At 39.6% G+C, this 23327-nt stretch overlaps 2 protein-coding genes across 4 annotated transcripts; one reads left to right on the top strand and one right to left on the bottom strand.

Moving 5' to 3' along the window:
- Positions 1-169: 169 nt before the first annotated feature.
- On the bottom strand, positions 170-10818 carry LOC136439026 (palmitoyltransferase ZDHHC3-like). 3 transcript variants are annotated; one of them, XM_066434148.1, is made up of 7 exons: positions 10692-10818; positions 8407-8916; positions 7858-7982; positions 6552-6648; positions 6072-6153; positions 5585-5718; positions 170-3675 (listed from the first exon to the last, which is right to left on the bottom strand). In XM_066434148.1, exons 2-7 carry the CDS (start codon positions 8908-8910, stop codon positions 3511-3513), a joined length of 1107 nt encoding a protein of 368 aa, XP_066290245.1. In that variant the 5' UTR covers positions 8911-8916; positions 10692-10818; the 3' UTR covers positions 170-3510. The 3 variants fall into 3 exon arrangements, with proteins under 3 accessions (XP_066290245.1, XP_066290242.1, XP_066290244.1); XM_066434145.1 differs by having other exon boundaries at positions 10738-10812; XM_066434147.1 differs by having other exon boundaries at positions 5585-5715; positions 10738-10812.
- Positions 10819-10980: 162 nt separating this feature from the next.
- On the top strand, positions 10981-17003 carry LOC136439027 (exosome complex component RRP42-like). The gene is made up of 8 exons (XM_066434149.1): positions 10981-11129; positions 12164-12265; positions 13449-13543; positions 13978-14143; positions 14579-14649; positions 14945-15068; positions 15614-15769; positions 16124-17003. The coding sequence occupies exons 1-8, from the start codon at positions 11067-11069 to the stop codon at positions 16220-16222; spliced, it is 876 nt and encodes a 291-aa protein (XP_066290246.1). The 5' UTR covers positions 10981-11066; the 3' UTR covers positions 16223-17003.
- The last annotated feature ends 6324 nt before the right edge of the window (positions 17004-23327 follow it).

Raw genomic sequence — 23327 nt, 5'->3', positions numbered from 1 at the left:
CAAAATGCATGCAGATACATGGGTGCCTGTATGTGGTTTACCTATGGGATGTTTATTTGAGATCTTTGGTATACTAGGTGATCACTATCACTGACACCCTGTGAAGTACTACATTAAATTGCCAGTTGTTTCATACACCTCGTCACAATTAAAGACTGCAGAGCAGATCTTGATATCTTTGAAATTTTATTGAAGCCGTATCATATGTTGATGACAGACAGAATCTCCAAACATATCAAGTACTGACCATTTCTTGTTCTGTCTTTTCCCAAAGTCATCTCATTTAGTCATTATGCAAAAACTACAATACCTGCCGCAACATTTCAAATCATATGTACAATCCTTCACCTTTGCACGAATGTGTATTTCATGTCTGAGAGTTTCAGAACGGTACATCATTGATATTCAATGGATACAGTACACATCTGCTACTTTTATCCTTAACATCTAACACTCTACAAATGCATCAAATTTCTAATGGTGAACCAGGTTAAGAGTCTAGAAGAAAAAAACGAACGACTTCATCAGGTGTCGTATTCAACCGTATCAAAGGAATAGAACCCAAAAGTAGCATGTATGTTGCCTCAAAAGTGTATTTTGACACACTGGGTACGTTTCGAGCTACATTCAAAAAATTTAAAACTAACCAGCTTGGAAAGCTTTACCTACAGTTTGTAGTAAAGTTTACAACCCAATACCTCACATGTCACAGCACATTCCAACCATTACCCACCCTCAGTAATGTTACACTTTAAAAAAATGGAACTTTTGTTCTACAATTATTTGATTCAGTGTAATTGGCATGAAAAAGCACTGCCTACAGTATACAATACTGTACATTGGAATTTTTGGTAAGCATTTAGCAGAATATTGGTAAACTCTGGTATAAGGAACAGCAAAAAGGGTTCCAGAGTGATTATTGCTGGGAATCCTGTTTTGCTAACAACTGAGTGAAAAATAGTGTCATTTCTTAAATACTTTCAAAAATGTTTTCAGCAAACCACTGCTAAGAAATTCTTCTGATGTACATGGCAATCCAAAGCTTCCAAACCTAGTCCTTTATTCAAGTCTGTGACAGTTACACAATCAAAGATATCCCATTAAATCTTCTGTTAAGTTTCTGTACATTGTTCAATATACTTACATCCTCACGAGTTTGATTTCTGGTTCTTGAGCTCTGCCTGTTGTAAATTTTGGAACATGAATATGAAGAAAATCTGAAGTGAAGAAAATCAGGAATCCGCACTTCAGAAGTTCTAACAATATCACATGATATTTCCAGGAACGTGATAGTGTTTTGTACTGTTTCCATTACAATTACCATGAGTTATCTGCGTTGCTAAGTGACTTTTTTGTTGCAACTGCCTTGGAAATTGTACTTCAATAGCTTAGGTTTCTCCATCATTTTGACTGAACTTTATAGTCTGTGAATCGACTGACTTGATTTGAGTTCTCTTTGAGGAGTAGAGATTTGGTTTTAAGCTAATTTCTATTTTTACGTGACTTCAAGTTGTTTAAGCATTAAAAAGTTAGGCCTTACAAAGTTTCCTTACATTGCATCAAGGACAATGCACACGGTAACAGTATACTGTACTAGTCATGTACAATGGAATTCACAGGACATTTCCAGATGTTTCATACTTTAGTAGAAGATATGCAAAAACTACAAACATCTTCCATTAGGAAAGATTGGTACTGGTAATCACAATTGACATGATCTGTATCAGTCACAAAGGCTACACTTTTACCCCATTCATTTATAATCTCGGATCACTTGCAAGTTGTACAATTTGATCTTTTACAGCATTAGTAGAGCCATGCTTGTCACATTGAGTTTCACAACAGCTACAGTCTATATGTACAGGTATGTTAAGATCAAGCTTGCAAACAACCTTAACATACGGTATGAAATGCTACACTGTCACCTACAGGACTATGAGTACTTGAAGTCTTCTGTGTGGGCTTATTCCATTTGGAAAGAGTGGAGGGCAATGAATATAAAAGCTGACTAGATTGATGAGATGATCGTGTGAATAATCTTGAGAAACGTAGTAGTATGTAACTTCAATGAATTTCTAAAATTAGTATTGAGTCAGTTGACAAAAATGACTAGAGGGCTTGGTAATAAAAAAAGTGTCTCTCCCTCACATTGCTCTCCCACCTTTTGAATGGAATGAACCCAAGAAGATTAGCTACACACAAAGGCAGCTGGAATTTGCCGCTTCTTGAAGACAACACTGTGCAGAGGTAGATTTACGTCAGAGAGTCGAGGACAGAGTAGAGAATACGATCATGTGAGATTGGCAGCACATTATAATGTGAACATTTACATGAGCCAAAAAATGTGCACATTTCAATGCGGTCTATTTTATCTGTCAGCTTTCCTGTACAAACTTTTTCACCTTACTCTCAATTCTAGACACTGCTTAGCCCTTGCTTTTCAAGGATTATTAGCAGTTGTGCAATTGTTCAATTCTTTTCCTGATACTTAAACAATCCACCATCTAATCCTTACCTTATCGATGCATTGGGGCATATAATTATCATTTCAAGCTGGATTTTCTGACATCTATTTACGAAATTTAATAAAGATGTCCAGAATCACCACTACAGCTACTATAAAATTGTCAGCTAGAAGTGCTTTAAGTACAAGTACTGTGCAGACCACGCAAGTATTTTTTACATTTCAGACATATCAAAAGTTGTATCAATCTACCAGCTTTGCTTAAAAACAAGTCTTCTTCACAAGTTCTTGATGGTGCATGTTACATTGGATCTATTTGTTCTCGTTAAAAATGAAGAGAAAGTAACAGTACACAGAAAAATAGCACAAACAACATACATTATCAAATGAAAATCATAGTCTATCATAATTGGAGATGATTTCTTTCTGTCAATGCTACATGTATGTTCTGGAAATACGTATGAACATATATCATGACGTCCAAATTTAGTTTGCTTGAGTAAAATCTTTGTACATAAGGATCAGAAGTATATTCTGCATATTTCAGCTGTTTCATATCTTCCCATATTACTGCAAATTAAGGAACAAAAGTATGGCACTATAAAACTACAGGCATGGTGTCCAAATCTTTGTAACAGAATATATCTTGCCAAAGATTACCTTAACAGAAAAACTATTGCAAATTTTCCTGCATGAATTGCTCTACATTTATAAAGTGTAGCTATGATCACCAATACTGTTGCTACATATTCATCACATTTACACTAAAAATCCTACTTTTTACCACAATCACCCATAGAAGTGTATGTAAAGTTATGCATGCTGCCCATAAGGCATACATTGGACCAGGAATGCATTTCAAAAATGAAATAAAGAAAGGACAAGCTCATTGGAGGTGTGCAATATTTCTAACATGTTCAGTAAGTGACCCACTTCCAGTCATGCAGAATTTCAACCGTTTTTCATTACAACATTGTAGTACATTGTTTTTCCACATCCCTAAGCAGACACCTTGCATCAAACGATAGGTGTGAAGAGTGCATGTCTTAGACATGGTAGAGATAGGGCGGACTCTTGCCACTGTTGATGTCGGGTTGGTTGAAGGGGGAGAACCACGCCAGGGAAAAGTCGTGGCCAAACACGGCCTTGATGCTCATCCACTTCCCTTTCTTCTCCCAAGACGGAGACTCCTTCTTAAGTTGTTCGATTCCCTGAAGACAGAAACACCACATTGGTTTGGATTTGGGTACACTTGGTCTGCTGAAATATATACACCAATTCATGACGATTCCGTATTGTCAAACACCAATCTTTTCAAGACAAAAAATGGGTAAATTCTCACATATACTGTCACCTGTGTAACTCTGTAATATTCAAATACTTTTCCTGATTTGGACCTCTTGACAACGTTATGCTCCCTTAAGCTTCATCACCATTTATTTCTCAGCATACAGTCAAACCTGCCTAGGCGACCACCTTTTCAACGCGACCACCTGGCCATGGCGACCGCTTTTTCTCGGTCCCGAAAATTTTCCCCATAGGCACAAGCATTAAGCTGCCTGCCCAAGGCGACCACCTGTCCAACGCGACCGCCACAAATCGGGACCGCACAGAGCACAATCCCTGCCCATGGCGGCCGCCTAATTTTCAAGCTTGTGGTGACATCGGATCATTTTGCTGTCGGATTTCACGGAAATGTTTTCAAGACTTTGAAGGACAAAATAAGGACAAAAATATATGGAATAGTAATGTTATAGCATCGATTCCTCCATGAAGTGTTCTAATAAAACGTTCCCCCTATAAACACTGTAAAGACAAATGTTTGTGATGTTGTTGTGCCTATCGTAATCTTATAGTTTACCGCAAACTCAGTTCAGTTTAAACTCAATTTTCAAAACGAATACGTAGTGCATGGCGTCAAAAAGTCAGATTTCACAGAAATGACTATCTATATCTTGTATTTTCAACAAAAATGTGTCTGTGTCTTACTAAATTCCGCCGACAAATGACTTCGCGGCGGGCAAAACATCGGGCGAGAAATGTTGTTCCTCGGGCCCGACGCCATCTTGGATTTGGCGCAGCCTGGATTTGGCGTACCGCTAACCTTTCTAAAACACGATGCTTTTGTGTATGAACATTTACGAATACTCAAGTTATTGACGAAAATTAAGATTCTTTTTTTCTTTTTATTTCTATGAATCTCACAAACCTTCATTGGACGCTGGGCGTTCTGATACACTGACTTACCTTTTGATGCGGTCGCCAGAGCTTGGCGGCGCAGCGTGACGAAATCACCGTTCCGTTTTAATCTTTAGTTGTCAGATCGAAAACTTTCTGACCCTTTTATCCAGCGGTCGGCGCCCCAAAAAAGGCTGGGACCAGCAGGTGTTTTCTAGGGATTTGTCTTAGGCCTTAAAACTTCGTTGATGTGCGTGTGTGTGTGTACTATTTAATGTAACGTGTGAATGCGGGAAGGCGCTGCGACACCATCGAGGCAAGCATTGTTTTGTAGTCAAAATTATTACGAAAATGTGTACACGATGTAGCGGTGTACAATTATCACAACGATAACGGAACATTTAATTTTTGTAGCCTCTTTCTGTCAATGAGAAATTGAACCCGGTGGGGCTCATGCTGTCTAAATTCACATAATATTCCATCCATTTACGTACTGTATTTGAAAACCTTGACCTGGAAACATGTGAGTGGAATCCTCTTCATGGCGACCACCTGTCCATCGCGACCGTTTTTGCTCGGTCCGCCGGGTGGTCGCCTTGGGCAGGTTTGACTGTATATCCTTTTGATAGCAGATTGACAAGGCATCATCCTTGACTTCACAAGTCACAGAACAATGACTATTTACATGCATGTATCTGTCTGCATTTGTATAGATGGTATAGCCACCCTTTGGCTTAACACACCAGCTTCAAAGGCACGTGGTGCGGCATCAGTTGGTTATATAATCCTGAACGACCTGTCAAGAGCCCATTGAGCTGCAGCATTGTTTAAAGCTACAATGTATCTAATGAGGATGCCCCTTTTGTACTTGGTGGCAAAGAGCTAATACGATAGACGTAATCAGTATATCTGATGTATTTGTGATTGACAAGAGTCACTCACAGTCTCATCGTTGCAGATGCCATGCAGCTGGGTCCCACACATGACAGCAGTGAAGATAGCAAACAGCAGCCCCTCAAACACCAGGAAGATCATCATGATGATGGTGGCCGGGGGAGAGAACCTGCTGCATTCTGCTGAGAGGAAAAAAAGGCAAAACACATGCAGGCTACCGTTAGAACACATTTGACTCATAAGGGATATATAAACTGGAGTCTTAAAAACTTCAGCTGTAAGCTATAAGACAAAACCAATGACTATGTTCAAAATTAAATAACATATCTGAAATACGATACCTTCACATTATCTATAAAATCTTAAAAATCTGCATTTTTTTGTTTACCCTTATATTCCCTGAAGAATTACCACACCGCAAAATTACATAAATTTACACTATTATGCGGGTTAAACAATACATTTAAATAACTTTCAGATTAACATGGCCTCAAATCACTGCCCATTCAGGTCCCCCAACTGTTTGTTGGCCTACCTTCCCATTGTGAGTCCATACAGCCGAAGAACTTGATGCCAGCCATAATCAGGGCATGCAGGGAGATGATTGCTATGTACATCTGCAACAGAAACCCCAAATTTGGACAGGCCTTGTAACATAATACCTCACTAAATATCTACAAATCTACATGTTAATGCAACGTATCACTATCATGTAGTATCATACAAGGTATCAGTATCACTTGGTGTTATGGTATACCTCATATCAACTTTAATCTAAATTTGAAATGCTTTAAAACATGGTCATATCGGAATTACCATAGACAACTGACAAATCCCATAGCCCTGCCCACTTCCATTTAAACATAAAAATGCAAATATTTGACAAGCAGACACTCTCTCATTGATAAAAAAACACTAATTGCCACTCCCTCATTAGCAGAACTGCTAATTGTGATGGACAGTCGGGATCAGTCTATTAATTAAGACAACAAGCAGGTAGTGAATGGCGACTCACAGTAAAGAGAACAAAGAACTTCTGGTTGCCCTCTCCCACACAGTTGTTGACCCAGGGGCAGTGGTGGTCCATCTTACGAATGCATCTTCTGCAGACACTACAAAAGCAGAAATATAAATTATGAATAATCCTGACAGTTTTTCTACAGATTATCACATACACATACACAAGTAACAAGTGACATTCTGGTTAATCGTTCTGACAGATCAATTAATTCTTTCTTGTGATTAAATAAAAGAAATGTCAGCTTAACATTTTTTCCAAATTTGAAACAAGATTAGATTTTGAATCAACTAATAGTTACCCTTACTTAGCATACTATTAGGCATTTTGTACACACAGAAAAAGTAGGTCATGACCTGAAGCCTTTTGGAAATGTCTTCCTATATAAGTTCTTAATGGTTCTAATGTAGATATAAAAGCACTTTCTTGAAGCCTGCCTACCTTGCCAGAGGGGGTGGAACTGATTATCAAAAACCTTTAAGCTTTCTATTCCCATTAAGGATCCTCTAGCCAGCTAGCCATTAAGGATGCTATGTTTACCATGCTTTATTACAGTACCTCGAAAAGAATTCTGACATCAATGACACAGCGATAACATTTGTACGCCCCATTTCTCGTTCAGTGCTTTCAAAGAGTCTGAAAGCACTTTTGCTAAAATACCACATTTCCATATAAGGGAATATAGAATCAGATACGTCTCAAATGGGGCAATGATGATGTGCCATTTAGACTAAATTGCCTTGAGGGTTACAATGGTCTACCTGAAACAAATGCATCATCATACTTCAGAGACTTTATTATTGATGAATGATGACATTAAGCTCCTTTGGCCTGAAGCTGCCAAAAACATACACAGACAGGAAGGATAATTTTCTATATCAACTCCACAATGAAATTTAGCACTCACTAAATTCACAAAACAAAAAGCTGATATTGATATTTCAGAAATTTGAGTGGCTATCACTGCATTGATTGACATCACTGTGTAATGCAACTCATAATCAAGTAAGTTTATCTTGGTTCCTTGTGGGTCTTTTCATCATCGGATTGATCTATAGTTTCCAAAGGCTTTTTATAGCTGGGTCATTCTTTTTCTCAAACAGAGGCTAATTACATATATATATATATACATGTTGGGAAAGCTTGTAATATATTGTCTTTTCACCCATAGTATGAATACATGTGCAACCAGTAGTAGAACAAGTATCAAAGGTAAGCTATTCTATCATCAGGATTTACATATATATACTATGCAGTAGTCAATCAACGAAGATACTGTAAACAGAATAAAAAATAAACTGACCTGCAGTGATGAGCCCTCTCTGGTTTGATGCTGCTGCATTTGGAACATTTGTAGACCACCTGTCCTGGCTTCAGCCCAAGTCCCTCAATATACTCCTTGGTAGCATTACCTTTAGGTACTGCACCCTGTATAATATACATGTACATGTTTGTACAGTGCATTATAACAAATCAAGCACAGCATATATCACTGAACAAAAATGCAGCTCTGTTATCACAAGAATATAATTTTCATGTACAGCTTAACAAGACACAAAGGGTATATTGATGTTCGTTTCGTATTGTACCGTAGCTATCAGCTCAAGAGTTTCTAAAATTGTGCATGGATGGATGTGGATGGCTATAGTATAACCACAAACTCATCCTCTCAGATGCAGCAAATATATATGAGGGTCTGCATGGTGGGATAAAAATAACGTTGATAACATGCTACAATTGCATTTCACAAGTAAGTCATTGACAACCTTTAGTGAATAGCTAATTTTTTTTTAAATAGCTCACTGCACCTCAAGAATATTGGCATGCAGACCCTTGAATATCACAGACTTACCGGATCTGTTAACATGGCCTTCACATGAGAGGCGACAGCCAGGAATGCAAAGAAGTTGAAGATGACTGCATTGATGATACTGTAGACCAGGCTGTTGGAGGGGAACAGGATAACTCCCATCACCACGAACTCTGCATACAGGACGAGCAGGTACGTGAACACCGCACACGTCACGCCGCATCCGTCCTTCACGAACCACACCTTCCCACCCAACATCACTGAACCGGGTCCACCGTCACGACTTCGACCAGAAACTTCGATGACTTGTGGGAGTTTTTCTACGCTATCGCAGTAGGCATTTGTTAAAGCATTTGCGACAGGGTTGCCCTCACTAGAGGGGCTCTGTTCGTCATCGCTTACGACAGTGATAGCAGAGTGTCCGTTGGCTACATTAACAGCTGTGTGTCCATTTGCTGCATGTTGGTGACTGCTGGTCAAGCGCGTGGTGGCCGTGGTTATTTCTTGGTCATCGCCCTCCAGACTGACTGGTGCTACTGCATTCATGCAGACCTAACAGTTAGGAAAAGATCAAACAATGTCATCTATACAGAGAAGTTGTTTAACCTGTTTCAAAATCTGCCTCCTGGCAAACTACACAGACCGTATGTACATACAATGTAAGCTGCTCTCATTAAATATACATTGTTCCTTAAAAGACCTGATTCAGACACCTAGGACCATGAACCTTTGTGTTAGATAAAGGGATCTTTAGTTCCAGAAGCTGGGTTCTCGAAAGAATCTGGGTATAAAACTAAATGTATCATCATAATCTAACCCACTTTTTAAGCCATTGCCCAGGGAGAACATGTTTATTCTTAAAAATGGGACATCTGTGTACTGTATGTATCAGGTCCTTTGCCAAAATGTAGAAAATAAGGTTTTGGGTGTGGCTGCAAGAAACAAGGTTCTAGCCAAGTTTACCCCATAAACTGGTTCGATTCCAAAGACTCAAAAACAAGTTGTCTGGGTCTCTGGCAGTAATCCGCTTATTTCTACTGAAAGCTCATCATAAAAGTTCAGTCTTGATCTGCTGCCAAATAAGCATGTAAAGTATGAGGGTCTGCATGGGGGGATCCTGGTAACACTTAACAGTTTAGGAGGGCCAGCAACGATAAATTCAGAAGGACCAGCAACGCTAAGGGTGAATTAACTTGATCTTATAAATGTTTTGGGAATGACTCATTCAATTAAATGAGTTGTTCACTTACTACTGTTCATGGGACATTTCATCTGGCAAAACTAATATGCAGAAACGGACACAAGCAGACACTCCATTGTGACTTTTGGGCAATCTGGCTGTTCGACTTTGCCTACGATAACCATTGGGATAACCTAGAAGGTTTATTACTAATAATGTGCTTGGCGCTAAGGCAGAATAAGAGCAGACCATAACGCTTAACATTGAATTAGGGCGGACCAACTACAATTAACGGGGAAGAATCAAAACTTCTCACTAGTAGTCACTATGCTTCTCGGAAAAAGGCATGCAGACCCTCATAGTACGTATGAGCAGAGGGATACACTTCTTCATTTTTAGGTTGATTTACATAATTTCAGGTAAAAGAATTGGTTGCAATATAATTATCATTAGTTTTACAGGCACTTCATGTTACAATGTACGGCTGAAATACACATGAAAGACCAGATGCAACAGGCCATTTGGTATATATTGTAACAGATGGGAATAACACATTAACAATCAAATAACAGTATCTTTCAGCTGTTCTCAAAAATAAACAAAAATTGAATATCCTTTTCTGTTGAAACAGACAAATAACAGATCAATATTATGCAGTATGAAGTGCATTCAACTTCAACATCCGAACTCTATCACTAGTCTATTAATGTACGCATCTCATCTCGCAAAATATCATGATACGCGAGTTAAGTATCACAGTCACAGTGGTTAAGTATCAAACATCAGATCATGTCGACGCAGGCCAAAATGCCGGTATCTGTTTTGAACGAGGAATCCCCTTGTGACAACTCAATTTCCTGTACATCTAAATGTATATATTTGACAAAGATACAGAGACATTCTAGGATTCACCATACGCTCTGTTTTTCAGGAAACGAGCACGATCTAATGTTTCTGCAGACATGAATAGCTCAATCGTCAAGAACATGTTCAGTTCGCTAGGTCACGCACACACCCATCGCGCATGCATCTCATTACGAGTCTCCCTCAAAACACTCATCTTTTCCGGGACACCACAACAAAGCAAGGACTATAAACACACCACATACTCTAAGGAACACTATGATGATACACTGTACGAGCTTACCGCCCAGATATGTGAGAAATTCCGCGGAAAATTAGCAAAAATTCACCAGCTGACTTCCCCCTTCCTCATACGACGTGTGCCTCGTCCCAAATATGTGCGTACACATGATGCGGTGACGTAATACTCTCAAAGCAGATGTTAGGCTCGGTCTTGTTTTTGACGTCTTTTGATGCGTTTTCGGTGGGCAATTTATTTTTACAGGTTTTCCCTTTGTAAACTAAAAGTTCGTTCGAAGAGTTTTTGTAAAAAGAAGCCATGAAAAAGTAGAAAGCCCGACAAAAATGTATTAAAAGACATCAAAAAGAAGCTGACCCCTAACCTCTGCTTGGAGAGTAATGACGTAGTACACATACGGCTGTCCGGAGCTGAAGAAGCATGTCTTCCACGTTAGGTGTGCTGAGCGACGCAGAAAGGATTTTTATTGTCCATGGAGTACAGGTACGACTGTCCATAAATGCACGGAAATTATGACATTATACAGTCCTATGATATGTTGTTGGTGTAAACCTGGTTGTCGTTAGAAAACTATGAAGGGGGAGGGGGGCAATATTTATGGCGGCTTCCAGGCTTGCATCTGCACAAACGTGCAAACTAACTGTATAGTCTTCGACTTACAATACCATGCTGAGTGGCAAGATCTTTTCGCTTCTTATGATTCCTGCGACAAGGCATTTGTGGTTTAGTGACAGACTTCCACCGTTGAGTCGTTCCGTGCCAGGCTGGAGGCCTGCCCGCCTTTAATAGCCCAGGACCTCAACTCCCCCCCTACTTTGCCCCTGAAGGGGTTATTTGGGGGTAACCCAATGTAGATGTAGATGTAGACTTCACGTTGAAAGTTGTGTAATTTCACCGTTTGTATAAATTCATGTGACACAAACTTTTTGGGTGACTATATTTAAAAATAAAGGAGATAAAAACCTCATTTTTTTTTAAACTTGCAAATTTTGCATTTTTGTTTTATCGTTATGTCATATTTTCAGAATATAGAAGGAAATATTTTCATAACCACCAAGGAGATTTGATTTTAAAGTTAAACCGCCTTGGAATTACCAAGATTTCAAAGCGCCTATTTCAATTTCTAATGTAAGTTATGTATTTATCATTGTGACAATAATACCTTTTTGGCAGTATATGCATTGGCATGCGCCAGGCCTTAGAAAATTATGACACATGTACATTCAGTAGAAAATTGTCTTTATTTTTGGGGCTTCAAACATGGTGCTAAAATATTAGGCACAATAAAACTACAATCACAATTCATATCGAACCTGGCTTGGTGTGTGTTGCCTTGTATATAATCCTCCCTAGACCATAGATAGACTTATAGATAAATAGAGAGACAGAGAGGTAAAGCACCACCTCTCATTTCTTACAAAATCATGGGCGATTAGGCCTTTGAATTTTTGTTGAGAAAAGGGACCAAACCATTTACCAGCACAGTTGTTTTAAGCTTTTTGTTCTTCCATGTTCAGGATGACCTGCGGTCTGACGGCCGTGCCTGTGAAGACTACAGACATGTAGAGGTGGAAACTGATGTGGTATCCAACACCAGCGGATCCGCACGGCTCAGACTGGTGGGTAACTTGAGTTACAGTTTGGTTGTACTTCTACTAGTAGTTGCTGAGGGCCCGGTCACATACGTTGTGCCATCTTGTTGTACAATATGGAAAATAAGGGCATACTTGGGATAGTCATGCAAGTATCGATTATTGAAGTATGTGATACACTTACGTAATACAGTGTGATGTCACGACTGCCTCTCGGCTTCCTCAGCTGCTTCCTCCCTTCACTGGTGGTTTCGCCCCCATCAGCAGTACCTCCTCTGGGAGGCGGGGCAGCAGTACTGGCCAGGTACTGCTAGCCGAGAGTCTTCCACTGTTTGTCTCCACTTCTGAACCACAGCCAGCGGGACGCCTTCTCTGCTTCTTCCGCTAGCTTTTTAGTCGTTTCCCTCCTTCTCTTGCCCTTCACACCTGTAGCCCTTAGTGCCTTCCACATGCATGGATTGGCAGATGAACCCTCTCGTTCCTACTTCCATGGGGTAACAGCTCGCTTTCCACCCTTTTTCTTTGCACATGTGGACTAACTCCTGGTACAAGTATCGATTATTGAAGTATGTGATACAAAATACATCTGTCTTGTAACAGAAAAGGCTGTCTTAGATTCTTGTCAGTAGTTGGTTCTGTCACAGTCTGTTTGAAAATGCTACGACATGGTATGCAGCGTATGAGTATGACGAAAGTGACTGCACTTTAACTACAACTAGGGTTATAGCAATTTGATTTTTTTACCATACACATCATTATACGTAGAGATAAAAGTAGTTGATTCAGTACCCAAAAGTCAATAAGATTTATAACTATTATGTGACTAACCATCTACAATCAATGCACCATGTAAGGCAAAATATAAGTACATGAACATGTACATGTATGCATGTGGAAGATTGCTGATGGTGCCCTGGGAATGATTAAAGCTAAATGATGATGGTGAAGCCTTTTTCCTGATTCTTTTTATCATATTTATATACGAGAAGTCATATGAGTCAGCATAGATGAATAGACAACTAAAACATACATGTAACAACAACATAACCAGAAGTGAGTTGTCAGACTCATCATATGTTTTTGTAACTGCAGTTTGGTCATACTCTGCTAGCTGGCACCATTGCACTCATGTCCTGAGTAACATGTAGTAACTGATACAATGTTTATTTATCTGTAGTTGGTCTTTCTTGTTTGTTTCTTTTTATATCAGGGTAACACAGATATTCTAGTTGGTGTGAAAGCTGAGATGGGGGAGCCAGACCCAGGAAGACCAAAAGAAGGAAAACTAGAGTTCTTTGTAGATTGGTAGGTGTGCTGCAAACTTTCCATCTTCTTTCTTTTAAATGAATACATGTAGTCCCACAGTTGTAACACTGGACAATACCATTGATTTTGCCAGTTTTTCTGTTTTTATTATTTACTTTTTCATGTGGTTCTTAGTGCTGGTTATGTACTTTGTTTACATAAGACAAAAAGCTTTCTGTGGTAGATTCTATGTAGATTTCTTCACAGCATTGTCATCAATAGTTGTTGCCTTTTCTACATGTATATCAAATTCTATAAAGTACACATTGTCAAGCTTGTTTACAAGATATTTCTACAAGTGTCTGCAGTATTTGAATCCTTTGTCAAGTTAGCCATGTCTCATTTCAATTACTTTACAGCAAATTATTGATCTTTTTTTTTTGGCAAGCCCATCTATGCATGTGTATAACATATATAGTTGCCCTGTTTTTCAGTTCAGCCAATGCTTCCCCTGAGTTTGAAGGAAGAGGAGGAGAAGAACTAGCTATTGAGGTCTCCAATGCATTACAAAGAATATTCAGCAGCAAAAGTACTCTGGACCTGACTGCTCTGTGCATCATACCTGGAGGGCAGTGTTGGGTCCTCTTTGTGGATGTCCTGGTAAGCATATGTGCAGCTGCTCTTCCTAGCAGGATTTGATGGTACTGCAGTCCGTCTAGGCATAAGAGCAATTTGAGATATATAGAGTGCAGTGGCTCTTACAAAATCTGATTACAACACTGAGCTACTTTAAATGTGTTTAGTAGACAGGTCTCTTTGACACCAACAGTTGTCAGTCATTATGAGTTGACTATTGTTTGTACATGTAGATACATCAAAGATTTTTATGACCAACTTCTTCTAATAGTTTTAATTCAGAAGAAGAACATAAAAGGCAGTACTAGTTTTACTTGCTAGTTGCTACATTTAAATCATGAAAGTTAGACAAAGTTTCATTGATAAGCAAGCATAGGCAATGGTGTGTTTAAACATGGATTTTGTATAGATGTAGGTGTGTATCCTGACACAGTACTAACTGGGCCCTTTTCCTGTCAGGTTTTGGAGTGTGGAGGGAACCTGTTTGATGCTGTATCTCTAGCTGTCAAAGCTGCCCTCTTTAGTACAAGGTGATTGGAGACAGTTCATGTATCTCAAAAGTGGCATGTTGAAGACTATTACTGTGAATTTATCTTTTTTTGTGGGGACTTAATTTCGAGTTAGAAAGGGAAAGGAGGCTTTAAGTTTGCGGTTGGTACAACTCTTCCAGTCATAATACGTTGTACACAATACTCATGGTGTCACTAATTTGAAGTGGAGGAGTCATCACTGCAAAAATAAAAGCACCACTACCATTTCAAGGTTTACTGTACCTATCCTTCATGTATTGAATTTTTCATGCTGTGAACTTTCTTCTGATCCCAGACTTCCCACAGTGATAGTGACAGCAGATGATGAGGGTCAACAAGAGATCGAGCTGTCAGATGATCCGTATGATGTCAAAAGGCTGGATGTAGACAATGTACCTCTCATCGTCACATTGAGCAAGGTATGGTCAATCACTATGTGCCTCATTTTGCTTGACTTTGGGGGTTTTCGATGCTTGATTTGCACTTAGTGTGCTGTATGTTACCAAATTTATTTACATGGGAAGCTAGACACCAGCATGGAAACTCCAGCATCGAAATACCTGTATGCTATACATATTTTTCTTCATAACCAAGCTTTTCTAGATCTGAGGTACCATACTTTGAATCTGTTATCTTACTTGTTTTTGTTCTCTTGTTAACAATGTGAAAAAGAAGTGAAAGTGATCTCCAACCAGTTTAGCTCACTTGAATCAAGTTAAGAGCTTCAGGTTCATTGGACAGGGGAAATTCCCCTAGCTCTTTTGAACAAGTACGTATATGAACCATGGCTTAACATCCGAAGGACTGTGACCTTTTACAGTATGTTGTGCATGTCGGGTGAGCTACAACAGCCGGGATTCAAACTCACATTCTCTTGGTCCAGAGGCAGGTTCGCTAACCACTGGACTACACACGTTATGCACACTGGACTTCAGTGGTTCATTATGTGTCTATATCCCTACAGATTGGCCAAAGACATGTAGTGGATGCTAGTTGGGAGGAAGAGCTGTGTTCCCTGGCCAGACTCACAGTTGGAGTCACCCGGAAGGGAACCATAGCTGGTCTTAACAAGGAGGGCTCAGGCAGTTTGGACCCTGAGAGCATCTATGAGATGATAGAGGTTTGCATTGTCCTCCTTCTTATCTTAACACACAGTCTGAAACAGTGCTATCTCCAGGACCTGTCCCCCCATCCCGGGATGGAAATTTGCTTCATGGGACCTACCAATTTTTGTCCGTTCCGTCCAAAAAATGTGGCATGACATTGATGAAACTGTATTTTTGTTTGAAATGAAAGATTTAACAACAAAAATCAACAACATGGGCTTCAAATAATGAGTGGGGCGGCAAAAGATTTAAAGCTAGAGACAGCCCTGGTCAGAAATCAAGATTGTATCCATACATCTAGTCAAAGACCAATTTGTTCATTAAACATGATATGAGCTAATGTACATGTATTTGCTTTTCTTTTACAGTCTGGTAAGAAGGTTGGAATGGTGCTGAATTCCAGACTAAAGGAAGCCTTGGAGAAAGAAGAGAACAGCAAAAGAGAGAAAATTGGCTTCTTAGGATAGAAGTAGTATCAGAACTTTAGAAGTATACTTTTAAGTTTAGAAAGTAGTATTAGAGTGATATTTTTAAAAACTAAGAGCTAGTTTGGGACCAAATTTTCCAAAGTGGAGGAGTGTACAGTTATGAGGTTGAAGTAAAAAATATAACTCCAAATATGACTGTATGTATGGTTACTAACACAGGTACATTGTACATGTGTACTTGCTATATTGCATATGCTGTATTATACATTACTGAATCTTCCTTTCAGCAAGTTTTGCCACCTTACCATATTTGACTACCAATGTCAACATACCATCCATTGTAAGTGTTTAAAGTACTTGTCAATGTTGGTCATCTTTGCTTTCTTCACACACTCAGCTCAGACCATGCGTTGTCAAACTTTTACCACTGACAAACACATGGCCACATAGAAATCACTTAACTGTGTAAACTTTATTGTTTAACAGACCCAGTTTGGTTGACAGGTAGCCCTGTACCCAATTATGTACTCCATTCAGTATGTTTTGTTCATAAGTAAGGCTAAAGAACAGACACTATTGTATTATGCAATGATTATGCAAATATGGCCCAGTCACGGATGATGCCTGTTGACCAATCAAGTGGCTAGCTTTAGCTCAGACATTGATAAACAAAACTGACAGGATCCAATATCAGGATCCAATATAAAGATATTACTTGACCATGTTTTACCACCTCCTACAAATGTGTTGCTTTACTGAGGTTGTGGAAAAGAACTTAATACAATGTGTGTGATTGTGAAAATACATGCAGGTATCTATATGTTCTTTTTGTAAGAATGAATATCATTTTACTTTGTATATAAATACAAATCAAATGTTATCATGTCCCAGGTATGTAAGGCAAAGTATGGGGGTGGGGGGGGGGGGGGTAATGGGCTGAACAAAAAGAGGATCAGCAATATTTTTACAACAAACACTTCAAGTCTCCCGCTAGTCTGAGGTTTAAACAAACATGGCATGCACCTTGCACCTCCAGGTTAGCTGTGTCTGGCTCAAGGTGTTGACTTTGTGGTATCCCTGTCCAAAAGTCTTCTGTCAGCATAACAGGCACACCTCCACAACAGAACAATAGTCTAGCTGATACCAGTTACCCACTTGAGCGTGGACACGTGTGTAACAAGCACGTGCAGAGGTTCTGTGAATGCTAACATTTTTGCTGTGGTTTGATTTTCGTAAAGACCTTAAATGAACTTCGAAACTGCTTGTTCTGTCTTTTACCCACCTAGTTTCCACCGTGAACCCATCCCCATAACGAATACTAAATTTTTCCCTAATCCGAAATTAAATCCCTGCAAACTTACAAGCATAAACAATTTTAACAGTTCTTACAACTTTAACCAAGGAGGTTATATAGACCTGTCTATATAACCTCCTTGGTCTGACCATTTCCTAAATCTCTCTTTTAAACCTCCTTGACCCATCCAGTTGTTTTCGTAACTGTTATTTTGTGTATCTTATCGTTGTACCTGGTTGTCTAACCTTCATTGATATGCAATGCATTTGGTTCACTGATTTTTAGGTAAGGATATTTAGACTAGTGTTCATTTGAGTTATTGAATTTAAGAAAAGAAACTTAATATAAATAGAGATTGTTGCTGTGGGTGGTAATGCATAAGAGAAACCATCTTAGATAGTGTTCTTTAGTTCAGGGCATTTGTTGCAATCTACTTTTCAGCTGGTCAACCCAGGTATTTCACAAACAACTTTTCAGACTGTTATCCAGACATTTGTAAGCCGATGTTATCAGCAGACCATCTGTGTTGACTCTGTGTCTGGCCATTGTGGCCACCCAGGCCTTAAATGAACCCAAGGGACACTTAAAGTTCATGGCCAAGTCTATAATACATTAAAAACGAGCATTAAGATAATGTTTTTTCTTGAACTCGAAGCATGACGTTTCAGACGAAGCATAATGCTGAATAAAAGGACTCTTTTTACACAACCAAGAGATTTATTCAACCAACGTTTCGGTGACCATCTGTCACCTTCTTCAAGGCAATTCTGACTGGTTCACATAGCAATGCAGCACAGGTGTTGCTGCTTATACATATTGATGAGATGAAAACGCAAAATATTTACATATGTACAATCACGGGATGACATCATTATGCGGTCCCAAGTGTAACATATACACAACTATATATATATATATCAATAAACAATGCAACGATTATCCTCTATTTCTTAAGGATGCGGTCCCAAACGTGACTGAGTCTATATCCCCCCTCATCATATGAATTCTGCAAGTAGTCAGAATTGCCTTGAAGAAGGTGACAGATGGTCACCGAAACGTCGGTTGAATAAATCTCTTGGCTGTGTAAGAAGAGTCCTTTTATTCAGTGACTTACCAACCTGATGAAACTATTCACGGAAGCATAATGCTTTTTCCATAGCTGAAAGTGCAATGCTCCTTCTTTACAAGTTTCATCACTTGCTAATTGTGAAGGTCATTCATTTTGTTGGCATAGCATTTTCAAGAAAGGTAGCAAAATGATATTCAAACAGAGAGATGGGAGGAAACTTGAATCTACCATTCCCTAAAACGGGGGAAATTTTTCATTCAAACACCAAGACCCTAACTGTGATAGTTGTTTAGAAATATGCTGAAATGAGGTATTGATTTTAGCTATGTATCAATGATGTTCTTATTGAAGTTCTTAATGTCACTGTAGCAAATGAACTCATTTAATGTGATGATACATCCATACACACTGATTACTTTGATCAACCTCCTTTCTTTGACTATGTCTGTTCGCAGCATTCTGAAAGGTTGGGAATACAATGTATTTTGTCCATGTGCCAAAACGTTTGAAATGTTGCATGTAACTCCCTTTTTACCCCAGCTATAGACATGTGGATGAAATGTCTTTCATACCCGTTTCTAAGGGGTGGCATTCACGCCTACCGTATTCTCTAGTTAATGAATGAATGAACTTTATCGCTCAACAGTTATACATGTTACAATCAAGGAGGCTAAAGGCAGAATGGATGGCAAGCACAACAAAGCTATCAGCGCAATAATACTCTGTCATTCTAAAAGCTATGGTGGGCCAAATGGCGGATTGACATTGTGTGGTTTTATTCAAAACGTTTCTATCCTTTGCAACACAGTCTCCATTTTGTAAAGCGCTACTGTTTTATGGCCAGAGAACACAGATATGAAGTAAATGCATAAGTAGGTTGAAAATGTCTGCTTGTCTTTGGCATGGGGGCACTAGATTTATATGTGATCATTTTCATTAACTTTCGTCTATATGTATATCTACAGTATAGACTAGCATCGTCAGCCACATGCGTTTGTCATGAACAAAAAAACGAACCAGAGTAGCTAACCTAAAGCAAGAATAACCTCCATGCCTAAAGAATGCGCATCTACAGTCATCAAACTAGAGATGGACCAGGATTCAATGTCAGGCACTGTTAACTGGTTTAAATAACACTTAGCACACAAAATGTTTCGTTGAATTTTTGTCGACGATATAAGAAATGGGGGCTACAGCTTTATGAACAGGTCATCGACCTTTATACAGCACTGTCGCTGCCTATTGATTATTGCCAGTCGGTCTGACACGTTTTTAAGTCAGCTGTTTTGACGAAAACTTGTTTGCTTACGCTGGCAGGCACACCCCACCTTGACCGACCCCCAGACGACTACGTCTGCATTTTTTTTTACATCCTGAGCCTAACTGAAAAACACGAGGAATCATAACCGTGAAAGAAGGACTTGAGTTGCGTCTGTCATCAGCACATTTTATTACAGCCATCCAATACTGTGACTCATGATGTCGTTAGTTTGTGGCGTCAGTCTGTGTTTGCAGGGTAAAATCTTGCAAACACTTCAACCATCATATTTTTGAAATTTGTGTATCATTATTATAGAGTTCTCCGGGGAAGGTCTAGTTAACGGTTTATGTCCATTTCGTAACCAGATAACTCAGTTAAAAAGATAACTTAGTAACGGATATGAATCCTGGTAGTTTCAATGCCAATGGAGAGATTTCATCAGTATAGGCCATCATTGCAAAGACTCAACTTTGGCCTAGTCTAGCACCTACTAGTATTGCCCGCTATTCATAAGTGACCAATCAATCACACGTGGTCGGACAGGTAGCCCAGATCCAAGAAAAACTTAACGACATTTATTGCAGCTACATTCGCTTACTAAGCTAGTCCTGTAGTGTACGTGTAAAGTTACGTACCCGTGCCAAATAACCCACCATTTCTGCCTAGCTGGCGACGGACGGGGTTTTTACTTTTAGAAAAACAACATTCACAGCTTCTTGAGTTATGCCTTCCACAAACGGATAGACAGACAAAGACACAAATGACAAAGAAAACATATTTTTCTTCTTGGCGAAGGTAGTAAGTATCCACAGCGCATTATACCTTTGGTTCTAGCTTACCGCGCATGCTAGTGAATTACACTGAGGCAACGTTTGGAAATGAACTTAGTCGGAGATTTTTCCTGCAGGGTTAATACAACATTAAGTTGAATAACCATATTTGTTTTGAATTGTGAAGGGATCGTCATGTAATAGACATAGTACTTCAACTGAATCTAAAGTAGCGCAGTTAGCAGGTAACGTTGCAAACGTTGAACACTTCAGCTCACTCCTATACTCCCCACGAGCACGTACAATTTATGAGGCTTGAACTAAACTTGGTCAGTTGTTCGCCCATTCGTCAAGCAGTTGTGCCCTGACATTTTACCATCCCTTGTTGGACCTAATATGATGAAGCCACGGTTGTCGTAACAGTCAGCACCATGTAATCCATCTACACACTTGACAGTTTTACAGCCTAGTGGACAAAATCGACGGCGTGATCACGCCACCACCAATGACAATGTTGACCTAACCCCTTTGCTAACCCGGCATACCGCAAACCCACAGAAATACCCTAAATTAACCTGGCCCAAGGGCCATCAAGTCTCGCCTGAACTGATAAGACAAAAACACACGGGACAAAATGCTGGCTAAATGTGTACCTAACACAAAGAGGCTGTCCTATTGGTGAGCTGCCGGTATGACCTTTGGTTCGTTAGCATGGTCTTGCATCATACACTCACGCGTCCCTATGTCACCTCTACAGCGTACAATGCAGTTGTTTACGACCAAACTGTCCCACGGTTTAATAAAATGTACTGCCCAGCAATCAACCCATAAAAAAGGACAGATAGTAGCAGCACGTGCACTGCAGCTGATGTGTCCTCGTATTGCGGTTATAACTTATATTAGTAGAAGACACGCAAACAACTGTTGTTTGCACTGAGGCGTAAGTTAAGATTATGTAAGACTGGGAACTTCTTGTGAACGCTTAAGACACGGCCCTCGGGCACGTAGCCATTGGGTGGAAAATATACCAGTATTTCTAATGCGTCCCTTCTAAAATCGCCATTATGTTCAGGTGTAAGTGCACTCAGTCATGCAATGATCGTTCCACACAAGCATCACGATATGTCGACATCAAGAACGGCAACATTTTTTTGGTTCAAGTTAATCACGGTATGACTTATGGTACGACTCACTTGTAAACAAAATGGCCGTACGTGTCCATAAAGCCCTATCTCAGAATGTACGGCGAATGTACATGCCTGTTTTGCACGTTATAACAACCGGATTATCAACCTTTCGAAGCTTCAGGTCAGACCTGACAAGTGTTGTATTGTGTACATAACGTTATTTCTTGGCAACATTCCCCATGACCCTTCCATTCCAACATACTTCCTAAACCGCAGAAGAGCAAATGGTGCCTGCGTGACCATGGGCTTTGAACAGGACCTGCGCCGATGGTCGCGAGCCGGAGCGCATGTTTGTTATGGTTTGTTTTTGCGGTTAGAAACAAATTCCTGAGGTACTAAATCGCACGTACATCATGGGCAGTCAAAACGTATGAACGGTATGACCGCAGGATTCCCCCCACTGTCTTAGATCCTTGTCGGCGGTGGGGTCTGTCACAGCCTGACTGAAAATTCTACTACGTCAGATTCGAACGACGGCCTCACCCCGAATGTGCCCATGCCCGTGCGGACCATGCTATTTCACAACGGGCAAGGTGGCACGAGTGTGCATCATTTTGAGTGTTCTACACGTAATAACATATTGGTTTACAAAGTAGTAGCTGTTAATGGAGATTCAAAAGACAAGCGGTAAAATGGTGGATTCAGAGAGAGTGCGAGGTATGATACCCATCTTGCAATCTGAATCTAAAATACAATGGTGATCACTTCAATGCAGGTTAGACGAAGTCGAAGTCATATGCATCATAGTCATACGATACACAATACAAAAGTTACTCAAGCAAATATCAATTTATTGGACACGAGCAATAAACAGTCTTAATGATATTAAGTTCGTCCTTAAGTTGTCACTCTTCACACTGGTGGTGAGAAGCCGGTGAGATAACACCCAAATAAAAGCTTGCCTCAGGTAAATAGTGAACTGATAACAGTGTTGGCAAAGACATAACATCAACGCAATTACCTGGACGTTTGCCAATTCCGATCATCAGTATTGAAAAATGTGGTCTAGGACACAACACTAGTTATAAAGCGACCAGTCAACTATTCTAACAAATTGGGGAATCTGAACATATGATATTCATATAAAAGGGATCTAGTACTCGTATTAGTTTTAGGATTCTTGTGGTCATTAAGTATACCTAGTGGTACCATATACGTACCCGGCGTACATAGCAAGCACCTTCTTAAGCTAAAACGCACTTCAGCTGCATGCCACACTTTCCAGCGCATCCTGTTTGAAAGATATACAACAGTGCCGAGCTTTTTTGTTGATGAGTAATCACGGTAAACTACATATAGAACTTATTGTCTGCTTTCTGCTACACATATTTATGAATTTGAAAAACCTGAGTCAGGTACTGAAAATTAAATCTTACAATATGCCGATCCAGAAATCACTGAAAAATGTTTTGATTTTTGCCTTTTCTGTACTCCATTTTGCCACCCTTTACACACAGTTGTTGCAGCAACGTATTGCTGACATTTGGCTCGTCTAATCTAAGTTTACTATGTGTCGTCTCAGTAAGCGCTCGTACTTTCACCTTTGGTTCCAGTGTCTCGACT

The sequence above is a fragment of the Branchiostoma lanceolatum genome, chromosome 7 (assembly GCF_035083965.1).
Source record: "Branchiostoma lanceolatum isolate klBraLanc5 chromosome 7, klBraLanc5.hap2, whole genome shotgun sequence".
Taxonomy (NCBI): domain Eukaryota; kingdom Metazoa; phylum Chordata; class Leptocardii; order Amphioxiformes; family Branchiostomatidae; genus Branchiostoma; species Branchiostoma lanceolatum.
This window is presented reverse-complemented; position numbering and strand designations above follow the sequence as displayed.